The sequence below is a fragment of the Bufo bufo genome, chromosome 2 (genome assembly GCF_905171765.1).
Source record: "Bufo bufo chromosome 2, aBufBuf1.1, whole genome shotgun sequence".
Classification (NCBI taxonomy): domain Eukaryota; kingdom Metazoa; phylum Chordata; class Amphibia; order Anura; family Bufonidae; genus Bufo; species Bufo bufo.
Window position 1 is genome coordinate 784,996,226 of NC_053390.1, and position 12,437 is coordinate 785,008,662.

The window sequence follows — 12,437 nt, forward strand, 5'->3', positions numbered from 1 at the left end:
TGAGCTGTGATAGGGAGAGAGGTGTAGTAGAAAGAACATGCCCCCTGAGCTGTGATAGGGAGAGAGGTGTAGTAGAAAGGACATGCCCCCTGAGCTGTGATAGGGAGAGAGGTGTAGTAGAAAGAACATGCCCCCTGAGCTGTGATAGGGAGAGAGGTGTAGTAGAAAGGACATGCCCCCTGAGCTGTGATAGGGAGAGAGGTGTAGTAGAAAGGACACGCCCCCTGAGCTGTGATAGGTAGAGAGCTGCAGCAAAAAAGGACACGCCCCCTGAGCTGCCAGCTTGAAGTAAATCTAGCAGAACAATTGGAGTAATGAATGAGTACATCTCTGGATCCATGTGAGGTACAGGGCTGGTTCTAGCTGTGTTAGAAAGAGGTTGTCCTGTACTATATGATGTCTGATTTTGATTTTTGACATAATTCATGGGATAACCGCTTTAAAAATAAAATCTGTCAACCCTGAGGAGGCCAGGTCTACCTGTATATAAAGGAATGAACCCCCTCAAGTAAAAACAGTTTAGTTTGGATTTTGACCGGCCCCAGGAGACCTCTCCGTAGCGTCTGCAGGTCATCCCGGTGCGTGTGTTCCGCGGTTTGCTGATGAGCGTAGCCATATAATACCCGTGTATCGGTCTCCGGAGTGGCACTCTATCTTGCTGTTTGTACATGTACATTGTTCCACCTTCCCTTTGTGAATTCTCGCCCAGGATTCTCCGTTATCATAATGGACATAATGAGCTTCATCGAAACACTTTGCTGAAATAAAGAAGAAATAGAACCATGGTGAGGACGAGACAACCTCTCAGGCAGAGCAGAGGCGGGGGGCGTGCCACCGGTCTATGGTAAAACCCAATATACTGTGATTATACCGCTCCAACCGCACTCACCAATCTCACAGTCGTGACCGGAGTACTCCACTGGGCACATACAGTGATACGCGTGCAAGAACGGCATATTAGTACAGGTGCCACCATTCTTACAGGGATTTCCCACACAGTGATCGCGAAATACTATGGAAAAGAATACAAAGTTATAATATATCAACACACAATAAAACAGGGCCTATCATGGAACCTACCTCCTGCGGTGGCAGCTAGGCCGGGCCAGACACGACCACGTAATCTGCACATACTGTATCCTATGAACGTAAAATTTTGGTACACACTTCTTCTTACACATTAACGGATTTTCTTTCAGCCTCCGTTCAGTTTTTTGCGGACCGTATGCGGAACCATTTACTTCAATGGGTCCGGAAAAAAAAATGAAGTTACTCCGTGTGCATTCTGTTTCCGTATGTCCGTTTCGCAAAAGAATAGAACATGTTCTATTATTGTCTGCATTAGGGACAAGGATAGGACTGTTCAATTAGGCACCAGCTGTTTTGTCCCGCAAAATAAGGAATGCACACGGACGTCTTCTGTATTTTTGCGGACCGCAAAATACATACGGTCGTGTGCATGAGCTCTAATTATGAGAAATCGAATTATGAGAAAAGAGTTTTGAGCCTATCCATCATATGAAGTCAGTTTTTTTACCCCATTATAAGGCCTCATGCACACGACTGTTCCGTTTTTTGTGGTCCGCAAATTGCGGATCCGCAAAACACGGAAGCCGCTCGTGTGCCTTCCGCAATTTGCGGAACGGGCGGCCCATTGTAGAAATACCTATTCTTGTCCGCAAAACAGACAAGAATAGGACATGCTATATTTTTTTTTCCGGGGCTACGGAACGGAGCAACGGATGCGGACAGCACACAGAGTGCTGTCCGCATCTTTTGCGGCCCCATTGAAGTGAATGGGTCCGCACCCGAGCCGCAAAAACTGCGGCTCGGATGCGGACCAGAACAACGGTCATGTGCATGAGGCCTTAGGGTAATTGAATTGCATGGTTTTCACCGGAGATCAGCGGTGCCCTTTTTTAACAGTTGTCCGTCATTAACGCCAGATGTCTTCAAAAGCCGTCCTTCGGGTGGGACACCAAATATAGTTCCACTGCACCCGCCCGGCAGGCTTTTTACATGCCTTAAAGGGGTTGACCACTTTTGGGGGGGGGGGGGTTTGGCAAACCCCCTTACCTGCTGCTTGGTCACGGCTTCTTCGCTCGGCTGCCTCGCTCGGGTCCCCGCTGAAAAAAAAATCTGCTTTGACACCGCTGCAACCAATAGCTGGCTGCAGAAGGGATCCACCCCCCTTCTGTCACGTGACCAACTACCATGATACAAGTATAGGTCACTGCTGCAGCCAGCAATCGCCTGCAGCAGTGTCAAAGCGGATGTTGACAGCGGAGTAGCCAAGGCTAGGGAATGAAGATGTTGGGATCCAGCACCGAGGAGCAAGTAAGTATGCTTCCTTTTGTTCAGAAGGGGGAAGGTCTGCCCAAACAACCCCAAAAGGTGGACAACTTTTATAGTCTGGGAGAGAAGTGCCATCTTTACAGTGTAGAGGAAGGTCTCAAGTGGGTGACCTACCATACCTCCAAGATGTCTATACCAAAGTGCACTATGTCTTGATGAGATATTCCTCAAACAAATTCAGCTCTGCTGCATCTGGAGAAAAGGTGGAGCTTGGTGAACAGGAACTAATTTAACCCTTTTTCAGTTATTCCTTCCAACCCATCTTGAGGTCAGCCGAGCATACATGTGTCCTCGGTGGGGAGAAGGGAGTAAGCCACTGCCTCAGGGGGCTACTTATCTCCTGCTCAATGGAAGGTTTTTGTCCTCCCTGGTCTCGCCTTAGGACACCTGCAATACGGTTTGACAGGCGGACCACCCAAGCCAAACATGCTCATTTCATTTCCCCTGAGCAGGAAGTCCGCACATCCTCATATACATTAGATAGTCATCAAATCTTGAGATCGAAGAGAGAGACGCACAGATAGGTGCCCACCTTTCCGCCTCTGCTCGGCTGGACATCCATGAAGGTGCCCCCCGGTTTCCGGACAGGTGGGGTTCCCAGAGGTAAGAATTATATACACTACTAATATAAAAAAATGGCTACCAGAGGCGTAACTAGAAATTTGTGAAGGACCCAGAGATCCTCATGGTAGTGGAGGTCCTGGGATGCCCCCCTTCCCCGATATAGCAGCTCAGAACAGGAGTCTATACTTTGCACGTAGTGAAAATACAGAGCCGCTCCTGGGTCAGTCCATGTGGGTCGGGGGCAGCTCCGTCCCTGGGTGTCTGCACCGTGATGCATGGACGTACATAAATAAAATCCTCGGGACGCAGTAAATGTTTTAGCAAGAGCACAAAACTCTGAGAAAGGAATCGCAGGCAGATTCCCATGGACCCAGCGGTCATTATTAATGGCCCCCAGTATAGACGGGGAGAGAATGCGAGTTTCTCATTCTGCAGAAGGTTGTACCGTAATATCAGATGCAGCTGAACGGTCATTGGTTTTACAATTACTGTATCTGACAGTGAAATATCATGGTCGTCTGAGCCAAGCGCGTTTGGACACCATTTACGGTTAAAAGCTAAATACTGAATATTCTACACTAATAGAGTTATAACCTGTGGTATACCCCAGAGCTGCCTTCATAATTCTGCTAGCTGTGTATCCACACAACCATAGTTTTGATCCGCATCAGATCCACATTTTTTGCGGATAGGATGCGGACCCATTCATTTCAATGGGTTCGCAAAACATGTGGACAGCACACCGCGAGTTGTCTGCATCCGTATGTCCGTTCCGTAGCCCCGCAAAAAAGATAGAACATGTCCTATTCTTGTCTGTTTTGCAGGCATTGTTACAATGGATCCGCAAAAAAAATTAAAAAAAACGGATGCAACACGGACGTCATGTGGATGTCATCTGCATTTTTTGCGGATCTGCGTTTGGCGGACCGCAAAATACATACGTCATGTGAATGTAGCCTAAGGGCTCATTTGCAAAAAATACAGATTCCGTATTTTGCAGAACGGAACAGCCGGCCCCTAACAGAACAGTCCTATCCTTGTCCGTAAGAGCGTTCCAAAAATAATGCTGACTCGGCTATTTTCAGGAGGTGAACGGGGCGGATGCCTCACTTGCGCGGTGCGCGCTCCTTCACTTTGGGGGCCCTGTTCCAGAGATAGGTGCAGGTCCTAGAGGTGGGACCCGCATTATCCGACATTGGTGGTATATGCTCGTGGTAGGCCACCAATGTCTGAGATAATAAAACCCCCTGGGGGTAACCGAGTCACAGTGAGCCCCCTAGGTTCCGTCCACAATATGGTACACCAATAATGCTGTAAGTGACACTAAAGGTAAGTCTACATCTACCCTACGGCTCCATGTACACAATGAAGAGACTGGAGCTCAGCAGCGAGCAGGAAGAGAGAAGGGAGACGGCAGGTGTGCACTGCACACGCCGGGACAACCCCTTTAAGATATATCCTAGCCACATGGTATAAGATCCCAAGATGGAGATACCACTTTAATGGTTAAGTTGTACAGATAATTTATTTTATTTAAATATAAAATGGTCCAAAATTATTTATGTATTTTTTTTATTTATTATTATTACCACCCCAAATCCCCTTTCCCATTCAGTAAGTTACAGGATGAAATTTGAGTTGACTGCATCTACCACTAGGGGGAGCTCACTACACGCAGATTGTAACAGATGCAAAACTACCTGTATAAATTTGTTTTTTTTAGCAGCTCCCCTAGTGGTGGCTGCAGGAAGAAAAGAAAATGGCTGTATGTAACTGCTCAGTCTCATCAGTATCTTTGTATATATATATTCTTGACGAGTAAGATAATTCCGCTAATTTACAACTTCAGCCCTGTATTAGATATAATAAGAGTTAATAATCATCACAAAGTTCTTTAACTAAGAATCATGGTGAAAGTGCAATGTGAGTGGCAGGGAATGAATCATCCACCAGTGTATTATGTGGGTTTTCTATGATATGATATTACTCATTTGGTGCCATATTTATAGCTACTTTCTATAGTAACACTTGTTAGCTAGCCAGGAAATTCCAGTCTGAACTTCATCCTCGCCAGCAGTGGACGAGCTCCAAAATAAAGCGATAGCCAATAATGCCAGCACCTTCTCTGGGTAGAGATGTCCTGGTTTCTAGAAGTCACACCAGAGACATAACAGTGACACAAAAGCTACAAAAATAAGTACAAAAATAGAAGCTAAAACTACAAGTTGACGAGAATGGAGCTCGTACAGAATTTTTTACATCTATTTTATCAAAGGGTCTAAAAACCAACCCAAATGTAACAATGCCATGTCTTCCTGATCCTTTACATTCTCGCCAGTTCTCCATCACATGACCCTGCAACCAATCTTGGCTTCCATTGTGACATCCTATAAGTGGCACTTTTTGGCAGTATGGGAGCACCGAATGGCACTATGTAGTCACTGAATGACAAGGTGGGTAAAGTACGGCACTGTGTGAGGATTGTTTGGTACGGTGAAGGTACTATATGACCATGTGAGCACTGCTTAGCATTATGTGGCCATTATTCAGGCACTCTCCGTATTCCGTATGCTGTGTTTAAGCACAGTATGGGTCTAGATGGGCACTACTGCATTCTAGGTCCGCACAATATGGGTCTACATGGACACTATTGGATTCTGTGGCCGCACGATATAGGTCTACAGGGACACTATTGGATTCTGTGACCGCACAATATGGGTCTACAGGGGCACTATTGGATTCTGTGGCCGCACAATATGGGTCTACAGGGGCACTATTGGATTCTGTGGCCGCACAATATGGGTCTACATGGACACTATTGGATTCTGTGTCCGCACAATATGGGTCTACAGGGGCACTATTGGATTCTGTGGGCACACAATATGGGTCTACATGGACACTATTGGATTCTGTGGCCGCACAATATGGGTCTACAGGGGCACTATTGGATTCTGTGGCCGCACAATATGGGTCTACAGGGGCACTATTGGATTCTGTGTCCGCACAATATGGGTCTACATGGACACTATTGGATTCTGTGTCCGCACAATATGGGTCTACATGGACACTATTGGATTCTGTGGCCGCACAATATGGGTCTACATGGACACTATTGGATTCTGTGTCCGCACAATATGGGTCTACATGGACACTATTGGATTCTGTGACCGCACAATATGGGTCTACAGGGACACTATTGGATTCTGTGTCCGCACAATATGGGTCTACAGGGACACTATTGGATTCTGTGACCGCACAATATGGGTCTACATGGACACTATTGGATTCTGTGACCGCACAATATGGGTCTACATGGACACTATTGGATTCTGTGACCGCACAATATGGGTCTACATGGACACTATTGGATTCTGTGACCGCACAATATGGGTCTACATGGACACTATTGGATTCTGTGACCGCACAATATGGGTCTACAGGGACACTATTGGATTCTGCTTGGACTCAGTATGGCTGTACATGGGCTCTATCAGCTTCTGTGTAGGAAGAGTATGGCTCTATATAGGCACTATAGTGTGTCTAACACCGAAAGAGGAAAGAGTGTCATCAGGGCCTCGTCTGCCATGAGGCTAGATTAGCACGACAGCCAACTTTCCGCTCCCGCTGCTCCGCTGTGGACGTGCCTCAGCCCTGTCTGTACAATGTTCAGGGATGTCCTTGCAAAGATAAATGTGGGACAGGTTCATTTTACTAAAGGAATCATAAAGTTGAAGCTTTTCCTCATAGAGAGAGTAGCTCACAATCCTTGCCCCATGTAAGAAAAGTGGTTAGGGGGCTCGGTAACTTTGGCGTTTCTAATGCAATGGTCTCAGAAAATTGCTGTCATTGCAAATATATCTTATCAGCTCATAATTAGTGATGAGCAGCAGGGGCAATATTTGAATTTGTGATATTTCGTGAATATTTGGGCAAATATTAGTAATTCGTGAATTCGCCATTATTTTCCCGATTGTGAAAATCGGCAATGTAATATTCGCGTAATGCGCGCGCAATACAGACGTGGGTCACTTTTGCTACATTTTTTAGAAGTTTCCTGAGATTGGATAAAATGGTTGGCACGGCAGAACATTACAATAGCTTTATAAGCAGATAGAGTGCTCCAATATATTTGCGATTGCGCAAATCGGCAATTAATGATGCGCATATTTTGGCACAATTCGTGCAACTTCACATTTTAGCAGGTCTGACTACATATTACTGATTGGTGCACTAAGCATTGTAGTGACATCACAGCACTATGTCTGTAGCATGTATGTAAGGACAGCAGAACCTATCACACTACCTAACACCCTGCACTGGAACCTATCAGCTACACTATATCAGGATCTAACCTACACTGACTGACTATCTCCCACTAACTATCTGTAATATATATATATAAGCTAACTAACTAACTAACTAAGGCCTCTTTCACACTTGCGTTGTTGGGATCCGGCATGCACTTCCGTTGCCGGAGGTACCCGCCGGATCCGGAAAAACGCAAGTGTACTGAAAGCATTTGAAGACGGAACCGTCTTCCAAATGCGTTCAGTGTTACTATGGCACCCAGGACGCTATTAAAGTCCTGGTTGCCATAGTAGTAGCGGGGAGCGGGGGAGCGGTATACTTACAGTCCGTGCGGCTCCCGGGGCGCTCCAGAGTGACGTCAGAGTGCCCCATGCGTATGGATGACGTGTCCAATGCGATCACATGATCCATGCGCTTGGGGCGCCCTGACGTCACTCTGGAGCGCCCGGGGAGCCGCACGGACGGTAAGTATGCTGCTCCCCCGCTCCCCGCTACACTTTACCATGGCTGCCAGGACTTTAGCGTCCCGGCAGCCATGGTAACCATTCAGAAAAAGCTAAACGTCGGATGCGGCAATGCGCCGAAACGACGTTTAGCTTAAGGCCGGATCCGGATCAATGCCTTCCAATGGGCATTAATTCCGGATCCGGCCTTGCGGCAAGTGTTCCGGATTTTTGGCCGGAGCAAAAAGCGCAGCATGCTGCAGTATTTTCTCCGGCCAACAAACGTTCCGTTCCGGAACTGAAGACATCCTGAACGGATTTCTCTCCATTCAGAATGCATTAGGATAAAACTGATCAGGATTCTTCCGGCATAGAGCCCCGACGACGGAACTCTATGCCGGAAGAAAAGAACGCAAGTGTGAAAGAGCCCTAACTAATGTAATTACACAGGAAAGCCCAGAGCACAGCAATGACACTGTTGTCTCTCTCTCTCAGAACTGAAAATAACTACAGAAAATGGCTGCTGGGGAGGTTCTTATATAGTAAGGGGTAGGCAGCTTTCCTATTGGTTGCTAGGGATGTTGCTAAGCTCTGACAAAGACATTGCAGCCTTCTCATTGGCCCACAAGCAAGAAGCAGGGAGGGATCATGGGTTCAGATGAACAAAAATCTAGAATATTCGTGAATATGAATATATAGCACTATAGTCTAAATCTTCGCGAATTCTTGAAGTGGCGATATTCGCGCCCAACACTATTCATAATGTAGTACATGATGGCACCTTATAAATAGTAGGAGATGAGGACTGAAGAATTCAGAGTCTTACCAGTCTCTCTGCTGGTCTGTTCGGCGCAGAATCCCCACTCTCTATCTCTGTCAAAGTTATGTGTTGTCGCACACCTGATAGAAGTACAGAGGAAAAAATAACTAAATATAATATATATATACATATACACACACAGTATAAGATAGAAATATATGAGATAGATAGATAGATAATAGACAGATAGATAGATAATAGATAGAGATATAGATAGATGATAGACAGATAGAGATAGATAGATAGATAGATAGATAGATAGATAGATAGATAGATAGATAGATAGATAGATAGATAGATAGATAGATAGATAGATAGATAGATAGATAGATAGAGATCAAGGTTATTATCTGAATGGACCGGTCTAATCTTCTCTCACAGCAGCTATTCTGGTGAGGCAGATGAAGCTGTTTCTCCATCATCCTTTACGCTGTAACTCTGCTCTGCCACTTCAGATAGGCTGCCATGCATAAGCACAAGCCCACCGGGAAGGAAACACATGGGAGGCTGATTCCTTTGGTATGGTTGGGTGTTTTTGGAGTTCATGTTAAATTAGTTTAGGGACTCATTCTATGTATGATGAACCTACAGTATGGCAGTGATGGCTAACTTCCAGCACTCCAGCTGTGGTGAAACTACGACTCCCAGCATGCTCCATTCATTTCTAGAGAGTTCTGAGAACAGCCAAGCAAGTGTACATCTTGGGAGTTGTAGTTTTACCATAGTTGGAGTGTCGGAGGTTAGCCATCACTGACCTATCATCTTCCTGGCTTAAGGGGCTCTATAAGAAGCATGGTACCATGGATGGGCCATATCTACGGTGAGATTCAGAGTTTAACACAATATATAATTAGTGCCCCCAGTACGATGCCCCTATTAGTGCCCCCAGTATGATTAATGGCCCCATTAGTGCCCCCTTGGTAAGATTAATGCCTCCATTAGTGCCCCCAGTAATATTAAATGCCCCCATTAGTGCCCCTAGTTTGATTAATGGCTCCCTTTGTGCTCCCCAGCATGAATAATGCCAAACTTAGTGGCCCCCAGTATAAAGAATGTCCCCTTGAGTAGCCCCCATTCTGCTTGTGCGGGGGGGGGGGGGGGGGGTGATCCCCCTCCACAACACTTGCATGCGCAGGGACACTCGCTCTTCACTGCAGGCAGCAGGACCTGATGCTCCCAGCACGATTATGTGATGTCACCCGCTGAGAGCATCGGGTCCTGCTGCCTCCAGTGAGGAGCAAGTGTCCTAATGAGTGCAAGTGGATGAGGCGTTTTTCATTATTTTTTTTTAATCCCTGAAATGTCCATTTTACCCGTTTTTAATGGCCGTTAGACGGGTCTATTTCTGTCTAAACGGCCTCTAAAAACAGTCCCATTGATTTCAGTGGGGCCCATCTGGCCATGAAAACTCCAAAAATGGACATGTCCTATATTTATTCACTGGAGGTTAAGAAAATAATAATTGGCATGTGAATAGCACCAGAGAGTTTAATTGGTTCTAAAAACTGCTTTCACATGGCTGTTTTCTAATGTTGGTGTGAATGAGGCCCAACAATGGAAATAGGCAAGATGCAAAAGTGTACTAGGGGAGGTCTGAGTGGTGGGGGTCAGGGATAGGCAGTGATTGGCGACAGTTGTTAAGGAGGAATCTTCTTTCAAAGACATTGCACTGACATGAGTTACATACCACGTTTTGTTTTTGTACCACCGAGATTCACAGGAGAACCGCAAACGTCCACCCAGCAGAAATGGAATCTTACAATTTTTACCATCTACAGTCAAAACTGGAGAAAAGAGGGAAATTTTTTTTAAAATTCTACCACAAGATTATTACTGAATGTACACATGTAATTATATATGGTAAGTTATATACTCCTATATAGAAGCATACACTGTGTGTGGGGTAGCATTATATAGGCTTTAGGTTTCTGTGTTTTTTTGTTCATTTTTGTAAAATCACTGCAAACAATGATAAAACCACTAAGTTTCTACATGTAGACTCACCCTTCAACCCTTTCCCCCCCATGTTTGAAGTACTGAATGAGGACATTTCAACCTAATTGCACATTCGCATGCATGTGCAGTACAGCTGGATATGATATCTAAAAGGGTTGTGCCACAAAAAAAGAAAGAAAATCAAAATGTTAAAACCAGCCCCTGGATCTGAATACTTTTGTAATTGCATGTAATTAAAAATTTTGTACAGCCAGTTTGTTCTTTTCCTTATTTCTTGTCCATGCAACGGGTGGTCTCCCCCCCAGGGCCCTCTATATATCTTGCCCCAGGTGTAAGAAATGCCGAGTGGTATGTTGCGGCCTAAAATGTTTCTTTAAGTGCGTGTCACGGTGCTCCTACCTAGATATGGCTGGACCCCAGGCTTTGACTCCAAAGCAATAAATAGGGGGTATAATTGAGGGATTTGAAGAAATAACTTGAGTCCAGACCTTGAGATGAAGTTCAATGGCAGCTTTACTTGAATAAACGTTTCTCCAAACAGTTTCAGGCTTTGTCTTGGTTCCAGCAAGCTTTAGCATTAAACTGGCAGGCAAACTCAACTCTGCTATATCTTTTTCTCTCTGACTCTGCTGTACTGACAGGCTGGTTGTATAACTCAGCTTCTTCTGTATGCTGCACTTCTTCTCTGTAGTCTGACTCTAGGTTATGCCAGGAAACCAGGGCTCCTAAGGCTTCAAGCTTTGGCCTCCATGGCCAGCAGAGCTTAGGGTGCTCTGGCTTGCGTGGGCACGTCCAGCAAACACTTGCCCCTGTACAACTTTCCCCTGTCTAGGGAAGACCTAAACTGGAACTAACTGGTCCCCACCCTTCCTGCAGGAAGTAGGACAAGCCCACTTCCCTACAGAGCGAGGTTAGAATGAAATAGTAAGTTCCATTCTATCTAAGTACAGCTCTACCATATTTTCTGCCACCTGCTGGTGAACCAGGCATATTACATGAACATAACAGTTGCAAACAGATTAGGAATGCACAGTGTGGAGGACCTGGAAATAAATGCATAGGATGACATTTTGTTAGCCCAATACAGATAGTAGCAGGGTGCAGGAGTGGTAACACCACTCTGGGGTGTTACATACCCCATTACTTAAAACCAAGCCGCCCTCGGCTTGTGCTTAGGGTATGCTCTAAGGGTACCCAAGGAAAGTTAGAGTGCTGCATAAGACTATTTTCTACTATGATATACATAGACTGATATAAAAACGGCTACCACTAGGTCTCTGCCCGTATGAGTAGGGTGTCTATTCAGAGTTGTCCCCCTCGGTAATAACCAGAGAACCAAAAAGACTGCACAAAGCGCTCAAATACTCCCCGATGTGGCCACAGTCGTATGTAGAGCGTGGCGGTGTCATGTACTGTAATTCCTCCACGATACTATAAGACACCTGCAAATAATAGGGTGACTTCATTCTGTATTCCCTTCCCAGCACCAAGGTCTATAAAAAGCTTTTCGCACGGTCACCTTGATGATTAAACAGATAGCTTCAAAAATGTCCTTAAGGCAGTTCACAAGGCCTTAGGACATAGACAAATACACACTTACCAGCAGCGGGGTTACTCTTGACGGTGTTAGACCTGCTTGTGACTTATCACTTGGTCCCCCTTGTGTAGCAATAATATAATACAATGCCTAGGCTTTCTAAGCTAACACAAGGTAACATAAGAACCATTAGTATTGACGTCCTCAGAGACGGTCCATATGAGCAATAGCGTAAGGTGCAAACTATCTAGCTAACCAGATTAAGTCCAGAGTCCATTTGTAGTGCATAGGATCACATTGTTGTACCCATAAAAGAGTCCAGACAATGGGTGAAAGTGCTTGAACGTTGCGGAAATGTTAAAACATTAGTGCAAAAATATAGTGCAAATACAAAAAGCAAATAACTTTCACATTAAAGACCGCAAAGAGCTCAGGTATACGTTTGAGTCATTTC

At 45.3% G+C, this 12,437-nt stretch overlaps 1 protein-coding gene across 1 annotated transcript in view; it reads right to left on the minus strand.

Annotated features, from left to right (window-relative positions):
- The window catches only part of HGFAC (HGF activator), a 96,440-nt gene that overhangs the window by 58,554 nt on the left and 25,449 nt on the right, over positions 1 to 12,437 (minus strand). Inside the window, exons 3-6 of the mRNA XM_040419176.1 lie at positions 10,178 to 10,274; positions 8,497 to 8,570; positions 890 to 1,012; positions 624 to 758 (exon numbers count right to left, since the gene is read on the minus strand). Of these exons, the coding sequence (XP_040275110.1) occupies positions 624 to 758; positions 890 to 1,012; positions 8,497 to 8,570; positions 10,178 to 10,274 (429 nt within the window). The remainder of the gene's footprint in view (positions 1 to 623; positions 759 to 889; positions 1,013 to 8,496; positions 8,571 to 10,177; positions 10,275 to 12,437) is intronic.